The sequence below is a fragment of the Haliotis rubra genome, unplaced genomic scaffold (assembly GCF_003918875.1).
Source record: "Haliotis rubra isolate DU_JTF1 unplaced genomic scaffold, ASM391887v1 Scf210, whole genome shotgun sequence".
In the NCBI taxonomy this organism is placed as follows: Eukaryota; Metazoa; Mollusca; class Gastropoda; order Lepetellida; family Haliotidae; genus Haliotis; species Haliotis rubra.
Window position 1 is genome coordinate 798423 of NW_025766115.1, and position 24107 is coordinate 822529.

General features: G+C 41.3%; 1 protein-coding gene across 1 annotated transcript; it reads left to right on the top strand.

The window, feature by feature from the left end:
• Window positions 1-8310: 8310 nt before the first annotated feature.
• LOC124276586 (sulfotransferase 1A2-like) lies at window positions 8311-20510 on the top strand. The gene is made up of 6 exons (XM_046712234.1): window positions 8311-8382; window positions 12903-13065; window positions 15892-16212; window positions 18177-18280; window positions 18530-18680; window positions 19436-20510. Exons 2-6 carry the CDS (start codon window positions 12906-12908, stop codon window positions 19552-19554), a joined length of 855 nt encoding a protein of 284 aa, XP_046568190.1. The 5' UTR covers window positions 8311-8382; window positions 12903-12905; the 3' UTR covers window positions 19555-20510.
• Window positions 20511-24107: the final 3597 nt, after the last annotated feature.

Consider the following 24107-nt stretch of genomic DNA (forward strand, 5'->3'; position numbering starts at 1 on the left):
AAAGGCTTAGATAACGAGCCATGAACAGAAACTGATTGATTGCGACCACTTACATAACTATCAAACCAATCAAGTAACTTTCCACTTACTCCGTACCTCTCCAATTTAAGCATAAGCCCTCTGTGCCAAACTCTATCAAAGGCCTTAGATACATCGCAAAAGACCATACAATAGTGTTCTTTGTTATCGAGTGATATACAGATTTGGTTATAAATTTCAACAAGTTGTTGTACAGTAGAGTGGCCTCTCCGGAATCCACATAGGTATTTATATAACAAATCATTTGACACGAAGTAATTGTAAATATGTTAAAATACAACTCTTTCAAACAGCTTCTCAACACAACTTATAAGTGAAATAGGGCGATAATTTGATACAATTGAGTGATCACCCTTCTTGAATAGGGGCATAACATTTGCATATTTCCATTGGCTAGGATATACTGATAAAGTAAGTGACATGTTAAATAATATGCACAGTACTGGGCTTATAGACTCGACCGTTTTTCTAAGTAACTGATGACTAATCTGGTCTGGTCCAGCAGCTTTCTTGAGAGGTAGACATTTAATTATGTCGGAGATCTCATTAACTTCTATTATAATGTTATCTATATAACGGCATCCCTGCGCCTGTCAAAATGTGGTATAGATTGGTTATCTGCACCAGTCAGATTAGCTACAGATTCGAAATGTTGATTTAACATATTGGCTTTATCTACATCTGAATAAGCTGATGGACTTTCCTCAATAACACTTCTTTTTAGAGCGGGAATAGTAGAAGCGGAACCTGACGTCTTGATCAAACTGCGTAATATTTTCCAATATGATGATTTAGTTTCTCCATAAAGTTCGAATAAAAACTCATCAAGATTAGAATAAAAATGTTCTTTTGCATAACATTTCATGTTATTAACTTTATTTCGTTGTTTTTGTACTTCAAAATATCAGACTCTTTCTGTGTTCTGATGGCTCTTTTCCGTAGTCGATGCCGCTTCCTACTTTCACGTCTAATATTTGAATCATACCATGGTTTGTCATTAGGTCTTATCATCACAATTCTAGAAGGAATACATTGTTTGGTATAATCATTAAAATGTTCATAAAATGTACAGCAAGTATCATCAACATTAGAACAGTCACTAAACAATGACAACCAATCAGTATTGCTAATAAGTGCGTTCAGCTTCTCATAGTCACCATCTTTGTAACACCAGACCTTTCTAGGATATGCAATCTTAGTTAACACATGCACATCTAGGCTGACAAACGTGCCTTTGTGATCACTTATAGTTCTGTCAAAATCGATAACACCACTTTCTACAACCTCAACATCATCACCATTCTCTTCCCACAGAGGTTACTCCTGTCATATCTTCCTACGTACGTAGGAAGATATGACAGGAGTAACCACTGTGGGAAGAGAATGCATCATCACTGACTATAATTGGATCTAGTAGTGTGCTGGTTGTCCTCGTCACCCTAGTAGGTTCTGTTATAACGTTACATAAGTTATTTCTGTTTAGGATATCTGTTAAATTAAGTTTAGATACAGAAAGTAGATTTTCATTCAAATCACCAACAATAGTAACTTTACTTGAAATATCTAAAGCACCTTCGATACTATTATCGAATCTTCCCCCAAAATTAGATGTATTACTTTCTGGTCTATAAACGGTACATAAGATGAGTGGTTTTTGTGGAAGCGATAATTTAACCTAAATGGACTCATCAAATATGTTTTCTAGATTGTAAATTCTATCAAAGCTTAGATTCTTAGGGATATACATCATTACACCACCCCCGAAAGAATTTCTGTCTCTTCGTATCGGGTCGTGAAATTTTCCCAAGCTAAAGTTTCATTATCAACACTTATATCTAGATGGGTCTCAGAGAAACATACTATGTCATATTCAGATAGAAATTCGGACAGATAAGATTGCTTATTACGTATACTTCGTGCATTCAAGTGAAAAATCGACAACATGTTGTCTTTCTGAACAATAGGACCTGGGTTAGGCTCTACGTCACCAGCAAGCTGAAGTAACAATAGAATAATCAAGGTTATGTTGAGATTTGTAACTTGTGATTGAAGCAGACACAGAAACGTAAGCGCACAGCAAGCTTTCAATTCTAACAATAGTAAATTGCACATAGCCTCTGCTTCAACACGTAGTAAACTGAAAAGTACATTTTTGTAGGATACTGATTTTGAAACATTTCTTGAGATTTCTAGAGCATTTGAGATGTCTGAACAACCCGATCGCCGCACGGTATTGCGTTACGTCATTACCCATATGGCTTGTTTACTTCGTGTTGATAGATGGTACATGTCCGGATACTAGATCGGGTTATTTGAAGGCATGTCAATGAATATAGTTGTACATGATGGCATGGCAATGCAGGATCTCTCAAAGGTTCTAAAGAAGATAGATGAACATAGAATATATACAGTGATTCAGTGATGGATACAGATGTACACGGAGATATAGTTTGTGGAATATAAAAACCAAAGGTGAGATAAAGAATAGTATATACAAGCAATAATGCAAACATAAACAAGTAGTGAGATAAACTATTGTGTGTTGATATACTAGATACAATTCATAAATAGAAATATTTTACATACTTACATACGTCTGAATTTCTACACACATACAATCCAAACATGAATGTGAGAACACAAGATATTCGCTAGTGTCGCCTGAACTTGTCCAGGTCCGACTCACGCTGAATCACACGAATAGCTCCTTCACACTGTTCACAGATATACACTCTCCCATCATATGTCCAGGTGGAATATATCTTCTGATCCTTCCTCAGGTCTCTGGCCAACTTGAACAAGTGATTCCTGTGCTTAGTCAGATCCTTCGTTGATATAGATACCGTCTCGTTTACCTTTGAGTTTGGACTTGTTCTTGATCACCTTGTTGCGGTCCCAGTACCTCACAAACTTCACCACTACACTCCTGTTCTGACCTCGCTGTCTCTTCCCCACTCTATGGCATCTGTCGATGTCTGATGGTGAGATATCCGGGTTTATTACCCACGTGGTCAACGTATGGGTAGTTGCATACTAATCTCGTACGTCACACGAGTGTCGTATCGCGTTGACCTACGTCGTAACGACTTGACCTGAGATTCTAACGATTTGATTGGATAACCGATGACCTCTCAATTAGGTCACATTCTGACGTAACTATTTTTTCATTCATAACAAACACGTGAATCCATTCATTCTACAACTTAAATGCATTGTGGGAATGTAAACATCGCGAACGTTGCCGTGTCGCTGTTTAATTGTGAGTCGAACTGAGACATTATACCCGTCGAAAAACGTAAACGCAATGTTTCCACCAGTGATGTTAGCCGAATGCAGCAACTGCAAACCAAGAAACGGGGTGCTACGGAGTAGTTTACTGTAGGAGGCTGTACGAGGCGATGACAACTGACATGCATCGTGACGTCGGTTACCAAGGTAGTGACGTCATTACAGTGACATCATGCAAATATTGTACTACAGTACAAAACTCTTCCGCAACCTCTTTATGAAACCGGTTTCGGTTTGAAACCAAAATATTAACCAAAATACGCTATTTTGTCAATTTAATGCTTGTAAGACGTGGGTAATAAATAAAATACCACACTCGGTCTCATTACATACGAATTATACGAAACTCGTGACCTTCCTATGTTATCTGACCTCGCTTTCGCTCGACCATAGGAAGGACACTCGTTTCGTATAATTCGTATGTAATGAGACCGAGTGTAGTATTCTCCATGTACATGTACATCCTTCAGCACATCTAGTACAACCTGGTCAATGTCCTCTTCCTCCCGTCCCCAGTCAGACTCCTTGAGTCCTGCGATCCTCCGACTATACTGCTCTAACTCGTCGGTCTTGAGCTGCAGTGCGTCTCTCAACTCCTGTATCTCCTGCTTGAGGGGGGCTACAACATCCTGAATGATGTCCTTCAGCGCTTCCTTTGCAACACTCACAAACGACTCCCTGATTTTCTGCTGTAGAGCTGGTAACATGAGGGCACTACTCAGCTTCGTCGTGATCACATCCATTGAGGCCTCGTTGATGAAGTTAAATAGCGTAGACGGGTAGGAGTGATCTTGGTTCTGGACGCCTTGACCTGTCCCGCTCTGTTGTTGTGTGGGGGTCGCCATCTTGGCTTGCGTTGTCGATATTGGCGTACAGCAGGATCCAAAGGTAAATACTTCAGGTAAATCCAACTGCAGTGTCGACTGGACTAGCGGCTTCAGTGTTTTCGATGGTAGAGGATCTAGTGGAGAACCTGAGGGCTTCCTCTTCTCACTGCTACTCCTCTGTGGCTCGGTCTGGTTCTTGGTGTTGGCGCTCTTTCTTCCTCGTCTCTCTCGTGAAGACATTTCAGTAGATTTCTGTAGAAAGTGCCTCACACAGTTCTTTACACACTCACAAATGCTTATGTGATCTTTCTGGTAGTCACAAGTCACTCACAGTTCACATCAGACTCACTATATGATCAATTACAACACACAACCGGAGAGCGATCTCACACACGTCCTACCCCTGTCGCCTATTGCAATAGAAAGTATATACTTTGATATTCTTTTATAATATGCATTCCTTTGATAAGAGATCATTTATCAATTTTACGAAGATTTCTACATCCATGTAATATAAGACATGTAGAAAATAAATGTTAAACTTAACTAGAAAATAACGAAGTACAATGTCTGAAGCCCATTTCTGGTGTTCCCTGCCGTGATATTGCTGGAATATTGCTAAAAGCGGCGTAAAACCTAGACTGTCGTACAGACCCTCAAGTAAATATATCCAAGAAAGCCCACGCAAGTCTAGAAAATGTGGCAAGTCTAGATTTCCTCAGCTTCTGAAAATGAAGAAAGTCTCAGGGCTCCTTTTCATTTTATTTTATTTTTTTACTATGAACTTTTTTTCAGTAAAATATGTTCATTTCAGAGACTTGTTGTTAGTCTACGTAAAACCTTACTCACTCACTAGAGTTGTTTCATGAGACATTTAGCCAGTACTTTCATAACCCGCGAAATTTTCTTTTTGAGACTACAGAAAGTTTTTATGCTTAGCACGTTGTGCTTTTCTGTATGCCTTGCGTAATTTAAATGCTTGGCAAAATCCACACGAACCCGTTGTCGCTATGTAGGTTAAACATAGACTATGTCGCTATGTAGGTTAACATAGACCATAGACAACATCCAGCAACATCACGGCGGGGATACCAGAAATGGGCTTCGCACATTGTACCCATGTGGGTATTCGAACCCGGGTCTTCGGCGTGACGAGCCAACGATTTAACCACTAGGCTACCCCACCGCCCCCATAGACCATAGATCTACACACGTCATATATAAACATTGTTTTTATATATATGACGTGTGTGTAGATCTATGGTATATGTTTAACCTACATAGCGAAAACGGGTTCCTGTGGCAAAATCTACTCGTTAAACAGATACGAGTTTCAATTAGGGTGTCCATATGCAATTCGCCTGTCGAATGCGTTCGCCTGCATCTTTGACTCTTTCTTCTATGTAAATTAGATTTAGATGAAACAGATTGTACGAGAGTAATTCGACAAATGCTCACCACTGGCAATGAAATAAGAGCCTTATCATCACATATAATGAATTACGCATAATATGATATATTTTTGTTGGACATCCTGACGTCTTTGCTGACGTCGGAGGAAGAAGACTCGCACATTGGAACGTATCTCACCTAATTTGTATCCATTTGGCCCTTCACCACGCAACACTGACTGACTGAGTTTGGTTTTACGCCGCTTTTAGCAATATTCCAGCAACATCACGGCGGGGGACACCAGAAATGGGCTTCACACATTGTGCCCATGTGGGGATTCAAACCCGGGTCTTCGGGCGACGAGCCAACGCTTTGACCTTTAGGCTACCCCACCGCCCCTCACCACGCAACAGAAAAAGATACTTCGAGCAGATAAACGCATAGTTTGGACTCAACCGGACAAGCAAGGCACCGGGTTTCCATAAATTCAAAATTCAAATATAGTGTCTATATTGGCATATATTTTATCACTATTATGTGGTTGGTTCTCTTCTCGTCTCAAAATTCAGGAAAGGTTGTGAAAAAAGTTGTCTTTGCTTGGAATTATCATACCAACAGTGCGCCAAGCACCCTATACATGAAACTGTATACGCATGACTCTTTCCGTGACCTCTGGGGTTCAAATCAAATTCCATTTTGCATTTTCCCAAAAAAGGAATAATAATAATAGAAGGATAAGACAAATTCGTTACAAATGTATCAATATATTGTAAAACATACGAACCAGCAGCATAGCGCGCATCGAACATAAAGGCTACATTAACCGTGAAGATCCGGGTTAGAATTGGTTTTCAGCAACCCATGCTTGTCGTAAACGACAACTAAAGGCATCGGGTGGTCAGGCTCGCTGACTTGGTTGAGTGAGTGAGTGAGTGAGTGAGTTTAGTTTAGTTTTACGCCGCACTCAGCAATATTCCATCTATATAGCGGCGGCCTGTACATTATCGAGTCTGGATCAGACAATCCAGTGATCAACAGCATGAGCATCGATCTGCGCAATTGGGAACCGATGACATGTGTCAACCAAGTCAGCGAGCCTGACCACCCGATCCCGTTAGTCGCCTCTTACGACAACCATGGGTAACTGAAGATCAATATTCTAACCAGGACCTTCACGGGTCCTGACTTGGTTGACATAAGTCATCGGTTCCCAGTTGCGCAGATCGATGCTCATGCTGTTGATCACTGGATTGTCTGGTCTAGATTCGATCATTTACAGACCGCCGCCATACAGCTGGAATATTGCTGAGTGCGGCGTTAAACAACCAACCAACATAACATCTACTGCACGCCTGTCAGGTGTGGGGTGGTGGTAGCCAAGTGGTCACCATCACCAACTTCTGTACATAGTAATATTCAGTGTGATGCTAATGTATCATTTGGAAATATACTCCACGTCTACCATCAAAGTTTTGTTTTATCCTGCGGCCTTGAGAGCGGTAACTTTCATCAAACAACATTTGGGCAGGAGTCACATGACACTGTTTGAGAAGCACGGACAGAACATGCTTCTTGTACCATCTGAAAGTTGTGAAACGTGGACACCAGAGGGTGTCATCCCTCTTGTCATACAGGTGAGGTGAAATTGGGTTTAACGTCGTGCTTGAGAATATTTCGCTCATATGACGACGTGCATGCGTGTGTATGTGTATTTGCGGCTGCTTGTACTAGCCCAGACTTAAGCTGGTTTTATAGTGCTAGCCCACTGAGATACCATGATGCAGTGAAGCATGAATACCCCACTCAGACACATTATACTGACTCCGAGCCGACCAGTCCTTGTTGTACCCATTAATGCCGAGCGCCAGGCAGGGACCAACAAGTACCATATTTTAACGTCTTTTGGTATGACGCGGTCGGGGATCGAACCCGCGACCTTCCGCTCTCCGGGCGGACGCTCTAACCACTACACCACGGAGGCGGTCCTTGTAACACAGGGGGCGGTGATGTGATGTGATGTGAAATTGGGTTTTACGTCGTGCTTGAGAATATTTCGCTCATATGACGACTTGCATGTATGTGTATGTGTATTTGCGGCTGCTTGTACTAGCCCAGACTTAAGCTGGTTTTATAGTGCTAGCCCACTGAGATACCATGCCGCAGTGAAGCATGAATACCCCACTCAGACACATTATACTGACTCCGAGCCGACCAGTCCTTGTTGTACCCATTAATGCCGAGCGCCAGGCAGGGACCAACAAGTACCATATTTTAACGTCTTTTGGTATGACGTGGTCGGGGATCGAACCCGCGACCTTCCGCTCTCCGGGCGGACGCTCTAACCACTACACCACGGAGGCGGTCCTTGTAACACAGGGGGCGGTGGGGTAGCCTAGTGGTTAAAGCGTTCGCTCCTCACGCCAAAGACCAGGGTTTGATTCAACACATGGGTTCAATGTGTAAAGCCCATGTCTGATGAGATCCGCCATGATATTGCGGGAATATTGCCAAAAGCGGCGTAAAACTAAACTCACTCACTCACACTCCCCGCTGATGACGGCTTTTCTATGCTTTCTGATGAATATTGTTTTCCTGATCTGATGGAGCCCTATAATCAAAATAAAAAGTTGATCACATTAAATGAAACATGAAAATAACCACAGTAAGTACGAAGGCTATAAGAGAATCCCCAATTGCCTTTTCTATAGTTTATTTTTATCGAGAGTATCACGTGATGGTCATGTGACTTTTTGACAGCCGATATCAACACCAAGCAGACGACCTACCACACATGTTGACAGCACCTAAACTTGTTTAACACCAACTTTTCGTTGTGGTGAGTTTTGTCTTCGTTATCTTTGTTTAAAATGTATATATTTTTCAAATTTGAACGTACGTTTTCACGCTTGATTCTGAGCAGCATCACTGAAACAGTATCGTGCTTGTTGACAAACGAACTGCCGGTAACATCACATCTCGCAAAATGTCAGGAATACACGCCGTTCAAAATGGCCGAAAGGAAAAAAATGACGAGCGAGAAAATGTAACGGTACGATTCAAATCTAAATCCATGTCTAATTTTAAGCATATTTTACGGAAGCGTCCTAGTGCCACAGTCAGAATTTTTTTTATCTCCTAATTAGGTGATACTATCTCCTAATTAGGACTTAAGGATCTTATAAATATGTTTGAAAACGTCCTAATTAGGACTTAGCTATCTCCTAATTAGGTGATACTATCTCCTAATTAGGACATAGCTATCTCCTAATTAGGACATAGCTATCTCCTAATTAGGTGATACTATCTCCTAATTAGGACTTAATATCTCCTAATTAGGTTATATCTCCTAATTAGGACTTAATATCTCCTAATTAGGACTTAGCTATCTCCTAATTAGGTGATACTCTCCTAATTAGGACTAATTAGGGGACTTAATATCTCCTAATTAGGACTTAGCTATCTCCTTAGGTGATACCATCTCCTAATTAGGAGATACTATCTCCTAATTAGGACTTAATATCTCCTAATTAGGACTTAGCTATCTCCTAATTAGGTGATACCATCTCCTAATTAGGACATAGCTATCTCCTAATTAGGAGATACTATCTCCTAATTAGGACTTAGTATCTCCTAATTAGGACTTAATATCTCCTAATTAGGACTTAAGGATCTTATAAATATGTTTGAAAACGTCAACCAGTAGTCATTCACTTCTTCTGTTTGGGTTTAGCATCTTGGATGAAGTCATGGATGAAAGCATATGCATTTGTTTCATGTTGGGCATGCAGTATTCAGAAATTGTGTCTTGTTTGGCCCATGTAAATGACATCATTATCAGCATGAAAAGGAAATCAAAACTACTGAATCTGTTTAGGCGAAGACATAATAGTGATATTGCAGAAGTTGCTATGTTCGTAGTGAAAGTGAGTGAGTGAGTATGGTTTTACGCCGCTTTTAGCAATATTCCAGCAATATCATGGCGAGGGACCGTAGTGAAAGAGGCAGAAGAATCAGGACAAATGTGTGCTTACAAGCTTATACAAGAGGGATTCATTATCAGTCAAGACATGGTGCTTCTTTTGCTGCATTTAGTAGTGGCAGAAATGAGAGTGCAAGAACACCCAACAGCATGTACTTCCATAGAGATCGGGTAGCCTACCTGAATGTGAGAGGCTTCCACACTGATGACGTCACTAGGGGGAATCCCCCTTGTTTCCTCTATAGCATGGCCGACGCCATGTTGAAAAAAACTGAAGTCGTCCGTTTGTGTAATGACACATGCCTGCACAAATGAAAATTTATAGAGCGAAATAAACAATGACAACATACAACTTCTATACACAATATTTAATATCCCCGTGCATGCAGAATGGACATGGGTAGGTGAGCCTCCCCAAGCCACCCTTACAATCTATATACAGATGTCTCTTGAAATATACAAATACACTTTACACATCTCTCTACCATGTGGTGGTGTCTGGTGGTATGTGGTGGTGATTGTGGTGTGTTTTGGTATGTGGTGGTGGGTGATGGTGATGTTGGTGATGGTGGTGTGTGGTGTGTGGTGGTGTGGGTGGTGGATGGTGGTGTGGTGGTATGTGGTGGTGATGGGTGGTGGGTGGTGTGGTGGTGTGTGGTGGTGATGGTGGTGGTGTGTGGTGGTGGTGGGTGGGTGGTGGTGGTATGGTGGTGGTGGTGGTGGGTGGTGGTGGTGATGGTGGTGTGTTTTGGTATGTGGTGGTGGGTGGTGGTGGGTGATGGTGATGTTGGTGATGGTGGTATGTGGTGGTGTGTTGTGGTATGTATTTGTGTGTGTGGTGGTAGTGGTGGTGGTGCTGTGTCTGCGTCGTCGTCAGCGTCAGTGGAACCACATTTTGGCATTCATCAGAATGTTTGACTCTCATGTGTCTCTTCAAAGCATAGGGGCTGTGGGGTAGCCTAGTGGTTAAAGCGTTGGCTCGTCACTCCAAAGACCCGGGTTCGAATCCCCACATGGGTACAATGTGTGAAGCCCATTTCTGGTGTCCCCCGCCATGATATTGCTGGAATATTGCTAAAAGCAGCGTAAACCAAACTCAGTCACTCAGTCAGTCTTCCACACAAAGAACAGATATCCATCTTGATGTTTCTCCTCAAAAGGTCAGTGACAGAACAACAAGGTTCTGGGCTATTCATACCTCCCTTCATTGGCACTTCTCTGATTCTCCAATGACCATAGGCCAGACTGGTTACACCATATTCGGGAAGATATCGCTTATCATTGAAGGGAGACGACCAAATATCAGTGCATAAAATGGGGTAATATGGGAAATGCTAATGGAACTACTATTAAATTAATTGTTGTGATTGCACGTGTAAAAATGACCGTAAAACTTAGTGATAACGTTTTGTTTGTTTGTTTTATAAACATGGTTTACAATATAGTTGTGCAAGACGATTTGAAAGGTAGGCCTACTAACCCACTGACCTAGTTATACTACACTACTCTTGACTTCAATTTGCACCCATGCATTTTCTCCTGTATTTGGGGTTGGGTTTTTTCCATTATCGTGTTCGCGGTAGGTTTTGTACTAGTGCGTGCAGAAATAAAATGATAAATATGTAGTCCAAATCTTTTGCGTGTGAAATTTCATTACAATAACATCATTATCATAACAAGAAATTATATGTACAAGCTTTAACCTGTTAACATACGTTGCAGTGTCTGAATATAATGAACGATTATGATGTGTGTAGTATTTGCCACCCTGAAGCGCAGGAACGCCATTAATGTCTTGTAGTTTCTTATGAATGGACAACTTTCTCTCCGGCATTTCCTCCTTGGCCATGCCATAGACTGTGGGCAACATCACTGTTTTGGACGTGTTTTTGCAATGTTGTTGATATTGTTTCTGAAATGATTGCAATTTTGTGGTCCACCAACACACTATGCCTAACAAGAGTATTTCGCTGATATGTCCTACACCTTCTTGTAAAGGTATTAGTGGCTGTACCCTCACAGGGGGTTTGAAGTATTGTCCTTCTCTGGGGGAACGTAAGTCCCAATGCATTCACGGTAAATTTGTACTTACCATATTTTTATACCCCCGCTACGAAGTAACGGGGGTATATAGCGTTCATTATGTCCGTCCGTCCGTCCCGAAACTTTGTCCGGAGCATATCTCTTAAAGTTTACATGCTAGGTTCACCAAACTTAATACACAAGTTAATCATGACCCACAGATATGCCATGTGCTAAAAATAACAATCTTCATCTACGTCCACTTCATTGTGTGCAACAAGTTCAATTGTATGTCAGGTTTCCACGGAAAACACCCAAAAATAATGTTTCCATAAATTATTACTGTAATCAGTACATGGCAAAACTATTATCTAACATGTATATAAAGTTTAGTAGAGTCAAGGAGAAAGTCTTGTGAGCTGCTGATCCTTGTCACATTATATATATCAATATCAGTCATTTCCATGTCCCAAAGTGGGAAGCGGGGGTATGTGAGCTGTGCTCACTTCTACACTTGTTTCAAATGTGGTATTTGTGTTATTTTAAATGATGTCTAAATATTCCTACAATCGCCAGCGGCAGAAGGGATGGTGTAACTTCAACTAGGGTCCATGTAGGTAGCAAATGTACTGTAAGTCCTTAGTATGGTCCCATGGTCCTTTGTATGGTGACCTTGAAATATTGCCGAGCTGACGTTAAAGTTTAACTCTCTCACTCACTAGTATGTTGACCTACCTTCAGTTTCTGGTGATGTCTGGCCCGTTCTTATATATTGTATTGTTCATAAAATTTGTTTAATTTTAAAGGTACATGCTAGTTTAAATTCTCTATCTGTGATGATCTAGTTATTTTACTGTCCCTCGTCGACAGATTTCTTTTATTATTTCAATTGCAATTAATATGATTATGAATTTGTAATTTGTTAAAGTCACAATATGGCTGAAATATTGACGATGTGACTATAAATCTTAACTCACTGACTCACTCCTCTGAAGGAAAACATGACAATCCCGTCAGTTGACGATGTTTGTCGCAACCACAGAAATTCATTTGACCATTTGGGCAAAAAAAGTCAGGTTATTTTCGAGACTTTTTAATTTCTGAACAACTTGATGAAGTTTTAGGCCCACTAATATAGCGTCCGTGAGTGCGTCACTCGATTTATCATTTATCCTGTCCGCACTGAGAGATGTGCTTTTCTTAGTGCATGTATCAGCATCAGATCTACTAGTCGAGACAAACCGTAACACGCACGCACAATATTTTTGCGTGTTTTTATGATTTTTTTTGCGTGAAAAACGGAGGTTTCAGCGTTAACGCGGACACTGAATATCTTGCTACTATCTTACCTCCAGAAAATGAGCGTAGTTCGGATCGTTGACGATGGTGGAGACGGGGCGTCGTTCCTGGAGGTAGACGGAGAGGTGCTTCCCAATGGCGACATCAACGCCTTTCGTAACCTCACTGGTGTCAACGTCCGCAGCGACGACATCATGGTATCAGCGTACCCAAAGTCAGGTGAGTAACACAGGGGCTTACCCTGGAGCTGGAAGGGTGTACACGTCCTCAAGGAACCGCCCTTGACCACTATACATAGATAGCACTACAATTGGTCAATACAATGTTTGTGGACGACAAAAAGTATTTCTACAAGATGATTTTCTGTGCGTGCGTGCGTGCGTGCGTGCGTGTGTGTGTCTGATCGCTCTCAAGTGTAGAAGAAGAAGTTAATTGTATTTTAGGACTCCGGTTTACATAGAGAGTAAACAAAGTATACAGTAACTTACACTAATTGATGTTACATGCAGTATTACATCAATTTGGAAAAACAATATTTCTCAAAACATTACTTCTTAAAGTTGTTGCATGCTTTAAAAAAGTGACAGGTGTAAAAAAACGGAATATATGTTTCACATCCAACATGCGCTCGCTTTTGCTTCAATTGTATCTCAAAGTCTTGCTGCATTTTCTCTGAAACAAGGGAGATAGCTGAGATCACTTGCTTGATAACCATATCAATATCTTTACTATAACATGCTAACATAGAAGATAGAATTAGCTGCCTTGTTCTTCACACCAACTTTTATTGCGATTAATAGAATAACCTTCTTGTGGACGTCAGTCTATATACAATCCAATGCCTTTTGAATAGATACCCTCTTCCTCTGTACTTGTATTTAGGTGAGCGCTACGGATTGCAGTATGTATAATTATACACAATTACTGAAATAACAGCTAGACTATTCCGTACACGTGAACGTCACATGATGAATATTCTAAACCAATTCATGTGGTGCATACCAACATAAAAGTCAACTTCAAAACAAATAAGCCTCACATTTTGTAGCATACATTAACCACACGGCTACTAGACTCTGTCAAATGTGTAGACACATTAATGTGTGGATAATATTACGGTTCTGTTAGTAATAGCAGAGATACCGATATGGTCTCTGGTAATAGATTGCTTCTACATAGGTAGATATATTCTTTTATCAACTGAGAATGTTTGTATTTTTATCCAGCATAACTGACAGGTCTTAATAATAAGACCTTAATAATAAAACGTCTTAAACGTCAATGCGAGAGCACAACCAATGCCGATTATCTGTCCAGTTTCCATTTGGGCTTTAAAATTTAGGCATGGAAACCCCCTGATTTGGTTGGTGTCAGACCACAAGAATGCCACACACACACGGTGACCCTAAAGGTGACTCTTGCTTCTGTGTTTCGGGTGTTTTGAGTTTGAAATGGTTTCATTATACATCAGTTATTATACTATCTGAAAATAATGAGTACAATGCTTGTTTGCATTATACAATGCTTCACATGTGTGATCAATAACTGCAGCACAGCGTCTTGCAATATTGATGAAGGCTGACACCTGAACCACACTGAGAAAGGCATGGCGCAATAAATCGGCTGTGTTCGGCCTTGGTGTGACATTATTCAGTCTCATTTCATCCCCATTTGTGGCCTAACTCTGAGAAAGGCCTGGCCACTGCATAATGTCTGACACCGTTGTGCTATAGGAAGTCCAGTTTAGTTCTGGCAGTATGGACCTGGGCGTTATCATGCTGGAAAATGTTGTTCCGGTGACGTGCGCATTGTGGTATGACGTGGGGTCTGAGAGCTTGGTGGATGTAGTGCACCGCTGTGATGCCGCCTCCTCTCCCTGGACCAAGGTTCCGGAACACCACAGGACCCACTCCCTGGTTCAGGCCTATTCCACCCCATGCCATGATGCTTGCACCTCCCCATGAGTCTCTTTCCATGACACATTGGTTTGAGTAACGCTCGCCGCGTCGTCGCCATATTCTTGTTCTGCCATCTGTAGTTGATACGCAGTACCGACTCTCATCTGTGAACAGAACAGTTCTCCATTGCCTCTATCGCCAGTTTTGGTGTTGTAGGGCATACTGTAGACGTTCACGCCGATGACGAGAGGTGAGGATAGGTCCACGGTAAGGTGTACGGCAATGGAGGTTCCCGCTGTTAAGACGTCGGCGTACTGTATCAGTACTGATTGGTCTTCAAACTGTCTGGCGTGCTGTTTCGGATGCCTGCATGAAGGGATGCTGTACATGCTGTCGCACAACATGGCGGTGTAATTGTCGTCTTGTGGTCACCCTTGGTCTGCCAGTAGGGGGGCGATCATTTGTGGTGTTGGTGGCCCGGAAACGTTGCTGCAGCCTGTAGATGGCCCGAACGTTGACCTGGAAGTGATTGGCAATGGCTTGTGCAGTGTGGCCAGCTTCAAGTCTTCCTAGCGCCTCATCAAACAGGGGCAGTCTGTGACGTCTCAGTTAACGTCATGCTGCCTAAACCTCGCCATAAAATTTAGAAATACGATTTTGTTAAAGTTTAAAATTCAAATTCATTTGTAAATACCATTACCATACCATCCGTTTCTGCGAAGGAAAATTCCAAACTGACGTTTCTTTTGCTGCTTAGTATATATGTCGAAATGACACCTTATTACTAATGTCGAGATGACCCTAGTCTGTCATGCTGACCCCGAAACAAATATATCTAAGACTGCCCATGCAATGGTAGACTCGTCCAATGAGGTGAGTGTGAGTGAGTTTAGTTTTACGCCGCTTTTTGCACTAATCCAGCAATATCATGGCGGGGGACACCAGAAATAGGCTTCACATTGTACCCATGTGGAGAATCGAACCCTGGTCTTCGGCGTGACAAGCGAACGCTTTAACCACCAGGCTACCCTACCACACCTCCTCCAATGAGGCAAATCCCAGCCCCGAAGAGAAAAATGATATTGACCCATCAACGACTTTGGGGATAGGGTAACTAATGAGACCATGTTGCAATCTCACTGCCCAGGATCCCATTGGGTGATGGAGGTAATCCACTTCCTGTTAGCCGGAAGTCTAGACGTCGATGAACTCCAAAAGATGGTCACCATGATGGACAGTTCGCCCGAAACATCATACAGAGACCTTCCTTCTCCCAGAATCCTAAACACACACCTGCGCCTTGAACAACTTCCGGCGGATGTGTTAAAGAAAAAGGTGAAGCTGATCTGTGTGCTCCGGAATCCCATGGACGTCGCGGTGTCGTACTACAACTTCTTGCGCGTCCTCACCTTCACCGACTACAACGGCAAATGGAACAACTTCTGTCGGCCATATTTCAACGGGAAATGTATGTATAGTCGTAATAAATTATTGCCTTCACAGGTAGCACGGCTGGCATAGTTCACTGAACAGAGTTGCGTCCCTTGGAAATAATTCACCAAAGTGTTTACTTAGGAAATCTAAACTTGCTTTTGGATGTTCTTCCTTGTATCTTGCAATCTCTCTCTTTTCGAATGCGGTAGTCTCATTTCGTTTTCTTTTAGCAGGTTGACTCGCCATGTTTGCGGACAGGTGTCAATCAAACTGTAAATGAACAGCTTCAGTCGGGAGCTTTTATGTGTAATTAAAACAACAACCGTTAACTGACATTTCTCAAAAGTTAACAAGAGTTCATCTTGTCAACTCCATGACACCGAGTGTATATTGTTTGAGGCCAGTTAAGTAAACATCGCCGGGAAGTGTTGTTACAGTTCGTGAACACGACTTAACAGCGTCCGGACTGTGAAGCAATTTCCTGTTTATTTTACTGATTGGTGACAGCTACTTACCGTCCGGTTCCGGAAACCGAATTTCCGGATTATCGAGGCAAATTATATAGGCATAGATTGGTAACAAGCTGAAATCGTCCGGGAGGCGAGACTTCCGGATTATCGGAGTCCGGACTAACGGGGCTTCACTGTACAAGGAACCTATGATTCATGGTAACAATTTTGATTTCCCGATTACGTTTTCACGTTTGTCAGGACATCCATCCTTATCCATGGATATAGACCTGAAGTGTGCTTCTCACTATAGCCTGTTTGCAGTGAAAACGTACCGATGAATTTCACTTTAAACAAAAAAGTAAATCAAATTAAGTGAAATTAAGATTGCGAATCCTCATAATTTTACCTTGCCAAATGAACATTTAAATCTCAGAATTCTATTGAACTTAGGATAAAAGTTGTTTAACAAAGGATCATAGATTCAAATCGCTATTATTGGTTTGTATTACAAGGGGGTAAGCGCAGTAGATGGAACAGTGAAACAAATGCTAAACCAACACTACTTGTTCTCGGTGTTTCATTTAAAGTGCACACCCCCTTGTAATACAAACCAATAATAGCGATTTGAAACTATGATCGTTTGTTAAGCAACTTTTATCCTAAGTTGAATAAAATTCTGAGATTTGAATGTTCAATTGGCAAGGTAAAATTATGAGGATTCGCAATCTTAATTTTACTTTATTTGATTTACCTTGTCGTTTAGAGTGACATACATCGGTACGTTTTCACTGCAAACAGACTATATATATTAAGCATCTCTTCTTTTCCCGGAATAACCGCATTTGAAGTTTTTGTTTGCTGTCAGGTTTTACTTTTTGTAATTATTTTTTCCTAACTCTATATGAACATCAACATTCAAATGATATATGAGAGCTTGAAATCAATTGAAAAATATCGCCCAAAATCAATTTTAAAGTGCAAATGTTTTCCCGAGCAAAATTGGAACCGCATCATTCAGGATATTGAGCGGACGCTCTACCACAAGGCCACCGAGCTGACGAAACGTTGGGGTTGAATTATCTATAGTTACTGTAATTAAATTGATTTTACTTGCGCTTCAGTTATTGTTATGTGGCTTCATTAAATGATCATCTACATTATAATTATCCATCATTGACGGTTTATATGTTAGGGAAAACACTTCCCCTCAGTTTTGGTAGAGAAATGTAAAACCTTGGGAGGCGAAATTGGGACAAATCTGAGATTGATAATCTCTACCATGATGAATGTATAGTTATAATATGGTCGTCAGATTCAGTGACTTGGTTCATTGTCTGTAGTTATAAGATAAATCACTGGATTGTCTGGTCCCATTTATAATTTAATGGCTGCCTTCTTATAGCTGGAATATAGTTCCATGTGGTGTTTGAAAGGAAGCAAACATATGTTTTCATATGTGTTATAGTTTGACTAAAATACACCTGTGAAGATATTCAGATGAAGAATAACATAATTTGATAATCATAGCAAGTTTGTATTATTTCAGTTTGTTATGGGTCCTGGTTTGACCACACCCGGCACTGGGAGGAGGTCAAGAAGGACAACCCTGACCACCCAATTCTTACCTTATTCTACGAGGACTTTAAAGAGGTACCACAGACAAATAGTTTTCTCTACCGATGGGAAGGGATGCAAACAATAACATTTCACTTCATAAACTTTGTGCATAGAACAAGAAACAGCCTTAAGCATTAAACTACAAACCTCCAGTATTCTGGTAAATCCTACCTCACACTTACCCCCTCACAGTCCAACTCCACACCCTTTCACAAATCGTGTACATCTGTACCTGTTCTAAGCTGGCCTCTAGTAATGAAAACGACACTTCTTGTTCTGTAGAATCCCGTGAGAGAGGCAAAAAAACTGCGGAATTTCCTTGGTGTGGACAAATCTGATGGGTTCGTGAAGCAGGTGTGCGAGCATTGTGACTTCCAGTCAATGCAAAAACGAAAGGGAACAACGAAAATGGGCAAATACGCCTTCCGGAAAGGTCAGTTGCTGTTTTAACTTCACATGAACATTGTATCGTGCCCGAAGGAGTGTGTGAGTGAGTTTGATTTTTCGCAATATTTTAGCAATATTGCAGCAATATCACGGCGGGAGACGCCAGGCTTCACACAATGTAACGAAGTGGGGAATCGAACCTGGGTCTTTGGCTACCCCACCACCCCCATGCGTGAAAGAAAAATGATGGATGGTCGATGGCCAAAGGTTGAGGATCTACACTATGTATGACCAGTTAGATTACAGGTTACAGAGGACTCCCGGGTCCTCTCTTGTTCTCAATATGTTATAAAACGTATTCAACCTTACACCGAAATGTTCACCTTTTCCCGCTTTCAGACATTGCATAATTTTACATGGTTGGGTTGTTGTTTAACGCTGCACTCAGCAATATTCCAGCTATATGGCGGCGGTCTGTAAATAATCGAGTGATCAACACTGACATGTGTCAACCAAGTCAGCGAGCCTGAACACCCGATCCCGTTACGACAAGCATGGGTTACGGAAGACCAATTCTAACCCAGACCTTCACGGTTGGCATGCGGGGAACATTACATGAATGTTGAACACATTGAATAACAATTATGGAACAAATTAACTCCGGAGCAGTTCTTCATTTTGACTTGTAACATATGATCTCGTATTATCTCAAGACAATTGTCTTTCCGTTGCATGTGTCAGAATATTCATCATTTTCAGATGAGCTATTGTGGCGTGGCACTATTGTCTGCATATTTTCAGGTGAAGTTGGCGACTGGAAGAACTGGTTCACTGTGGCACAGAAAGAATGGTTTGATGAGCTGTACCAGGACAAGATAGCGGAACTCCCCATAAAATTCAGATACACACTAGATGACTGAAGTATCGGTCAACAGATTCATTTTAGTTTAGGCTTGTTTGGGTCTTTGGGCTACTGATTTGTTTATGAATGATTTTGAATTCAAATCTAACATTAATTTGAATAATTACTGCACAAAACGTTTTGAATTGATGTATGTTTGTGGGAAATAACAGACATTATTAATACGACTCACCTGGGATAGATAGGAAGCCTGTTTCCAATTGTGTCTACCATCATTATCAAAATCGATGACTAAACTGAAGGCAGTTTAGTTGGCACTAAACAAAAACTCTTCAGTCCAGTTCAGTTCTTTCTAGTTCAGTCTGGTTCAATCTAGTTCAGTTCAGTTCAGTCTAGTTCAGTCTATTGTTGTTTCAAACTCAAAAATTCAATCACTACCACTGACAGATGTTGGTATCATTCTAGACCACAGCTTGCCCATGAAAGACCAGATAAACAACTTTTGCAAATGCTTTTTCACCGAAGAGCGATTGGCAATATCCGTCCTCTTATCACCACTTCGCTCACAGCATCAGAATGTACTGACAATACCACAATACAAGCAAAAGAATTTTAGTCACAGATCATTTTCGCACACTTCCGTGATATTGTGGAACTCTCTTCTCTTGACCTAAAAGTCACTGACACTCTGGATATTTATACATCCAAGCTACTCAAGACTCCGAGCTAAGACTCATAAACATCAGTCTCACATCTTACTGCACAAATGTATGCATGCGTTTTTAGATGTAGCGCCATGAGGATGCTCCGCAGCGTGGATATGTGCCCAGAAGAAATTTTTGCACAATTAAAATGAACAATTGATTGTTGTTTTTTCATGATTACAATCATTTCTAAATACATTAATTTCAGTTGTTGACCTAATTAATAGTGGCATCGCTGCTCACTTTGCTTTTGCATGTCGCAACAGTGCATGAAACAATATATCATTTGCAAACAATAATAAATATAGTTGAATAATTTCTGGATGTGGATGAATAGCGTTTTCACAACTGTTACCCAGCTAATTCATCAATTGAAATTGAAACTCAGTAGGACATCCATGTCGCACACATTCAGTGTGCACTGAAACGTATCAGACCAAACAGACGCTTTTACATTTATAGTGAACTATGGGGATAACGAACGATGTAGAAAATTTCGTGTATTTTCAACATTTTGAAAAACTTACACCTTTTTCGCTGAAAAGGCGCTGTATCAGCGTGAGTGAGTTTGGTTTTATGCCGCTTTTAGCAATATTCAAATATTTAGCAAATGGATTGTTGTTGTGTGTGTATCAGAGATAGGTAGCTGTTGAATATCTTAGCCGTAATGCGTGTAACTACTGTTTTTAAGAGCAAAAATAGGTTTCAATGTCGGAAAAAATCATTGTAGTCGTACTTTACTGTTTAAGTGGGCGGCGGGATAACCAAATGGTTAAAGCGTTCGCTCTTCACACTGAAGACCCGGGTTCGATTCCCCACATGGTTACAATGTGTGAAGCCCATTTCTGTTGTACTCAGCCTCCACCTGAACGGTTTGAACACCATTCCCAGTATCATTATTTAGCGCGTCTGTCTCACGAGGGGCGGTGGGTAGCCTAGTGGTTAAGGCGTTCGCTTGTCACGCTGAAAGCCCCGGTTCGATTCCCCACATGGGTAGAAAGTGTGAAGCCCATTTCTGTTGTACTCAGCCTCCACCTGAACGGTCTGTACACCATTCCCTGTATCATTATTTTGCGCGTCTATCTCACGAGGTTCGGTGGGTAGCCTAGTGGTTAAAGCGTTCGCGCGTCACGCTGAAAGCCCGGGTTCGATTCCCTACATGGGTACAATGTGTGAAGCCCATTTCTGGTGTCCCCCGCCGTGATATTGCTGGAATATTGCTAAGAGTGGCGTAAAACCCAACTCACTCACTGTCTCACGAAGAAACACAACCACATCATCATTACGTCTGGATTTACCCTGCAGGTCGCCGTTACATTTCTTGTTGAGAAACAAGATGCAGACTAACTGGAAGTGACGTAAAAAATAGAGACCCCTGGTTCAACGGAAGTGACGTCAAAAATAGAGACCCCTGGTTCAACGGAAGTCCCTAACAAACAAATTGTGTTTTATAGTCGTGTCGCTCTTTGTCGTTTCCGGCATTCTCACGACTTGCTGCTACGCACTCGTGGTCCTGTGATCTTTAATGGGGATACCAGGGGTGCAAATTCAAGGCCCATGGTTACATCTAATCCAGGTTAAAGGGACAGAGCTGTACAACAACGCTTACATCTTTGACGGTGCTGGTTCGGCGCATAACAACGTTCACTCATTAATTCATATTTAGCTCTTCATACCTATTCCAATAAAACCTGACCATAAATACATTTAGGGAACGTTCATAATTTATGGCTAGGTGTGTGATGATGAAATGTTTGGAGAATCATGTACAATGTGAATTACCCCTATACACCACATCCCTTACAGGAGTTGGTCACGAATGCTATGGAAGTTTTAGCGTTGCTATCGCCCACGATTTACCTCCCCTTGACTCGTTTCTTGTCGGTATATTATGAAACTGTTATAGTGATAGAAGAGTTGCTTCCCTTAGATTACTTTTCTCTTGCTTGCATCAACCAGGCTGTAACCGAGTAACACCATCAACAAACGTGAATATCGAGGATATCGTTTCAAATATGTGTATATAGTTGGCCTCAACAACCACAACATATCGCTTGGAGCTAAAATTGCATGAGTGGAACGCGGTATGTTGTTTGATAAGCTAAACAAAATCCCGAAGGAGTGAGTGAGTATGGACCGTGGTATATTAATAGCGAATCTAAATTGGATCGTTTGTACGTGATACGTCATCAAATAATCCAAGTCGGATCATGTGGGCGCACGAGCAAACACCACTGGTGGTGTGGGTGTGGTATGTCGCAAGGCAGACAAGACGTGATCATGTTTTGTCAATACTTCTCCCATTTCCATTAAACATTTCACAACTTGTTCAAAATATTAGACCCTTTGCGACGGTACCATCATGAGGTATGGTTGCGATCAGACCAGTTTGGAGTAGTGTTGGGAATTGGTTGAAATCTCACAATTGATGATTGCTTCATTACCAACGAACAATCATCGAAAAAAATTGGTTAGCATCATTTTTCAGATTTTCCTATCCAGGTTGTTATTGCAGAAGATGATGCAACTTGCTACTTTAAAGTAATGACTAATATATCATGACCATAAACTTCCTGGAGTCTTCAAGAAATATTCAGTCATGACTTTTCAGTTAGTGAAGTGAGTTTTCTAAGAATTAATCAAGTTTGCAGGCCCCAACAACTTCGAAGATATGTTCCATCGTCAAGTGTTTCAAAGACTAAAACAGCAGTTCCAAAATCGTCTGTGTTCGACTATGAGAAAATGTGATCGATTGCTTGGTCGTTCGGTCACTGCGACCAATCTTCGATTATTTCAATTAATCGGAACACCACTAGTTTGGAGTACCTCTGACAAACAGAACTCCAAATTTATTAACTTAAATGTTTATGTTTGTTGAATTGTTCACTTACTGCCACTTGAGCTGACCGCCTTCTGTCGAGTCTTACACAGCAACCACATGGTGCACGAAGAATAAAACCTCGAGACGGCGTCTTTAAGAAGATGTTTCAAATGAATAACGGAACATACTGACGGGCACAATACTTCAATGGAAGGAGCACGTGGCTTGCATCAAGTTTATTGCTGAGTAGATCTCGGGTCGGTATCTTGAACTTGTCGGGGCAGGATTCCAAAACGTCTTACAGAGCAACTCATATTTCACTGCAAGTAAACGTCAAAAGTAACATTTTCTTTGATGCTAAATGATGACTCATGTTTGATGTGTAATCTCTTGTCCACACTGTAAAGATTGTGTTCAGTTACACTCGTGTACGGAAATATCGCAACCTTGTTACCACTGCAAGGCCATCCATAATTGTTGTGTATCTTAAATAAATAAATACAGTCGCAAAAAGATCAAGCTGACCTGGTGTTTTTTGTGGAGAGTGCACGAGTAAGAAAACTTTGTTTGCATCACACCAGGACATACCTTTCCACAACGGCGGGGAAAATTATGATAAGAAAGATTTATATCGTCTCACGTCAGAATGAAAATTCAGGGCGGGCGAGAGAAGGGAGACACGGAAAACATTCAGACGGTCTGAGCGGTGGCCTTCATCTGATCATCTCGTTCTTTAATACTTATAGGTTCGTCTGATCTATTACTGTATCTGATCTCCATTGATATCCTTACGCTGAGATAGTGGACTGTGATGATGGTGTTTGGCAATGATCTGCATCGTGTGTTTGGTCGCGTGGATGTTGAACGTTTCTCCAGTTAATTAGAAATTCATCGAATGAGGGTTTGGTTTGTTGCAGCGGATGACTATTGTTCAAACGGAGAGAGTTTGTTACAGTTGGTGGGGTTTTCCATAACAGACGGGGTTAGATACAACTGGTTCGAGTTCTTACAGCTGTTGAGGTTTCTGACAGCTGGCGGGTTTTCTTACAGCTGGGAGGTTTCACCTCCTCGTGGTGGGTGCTGGGT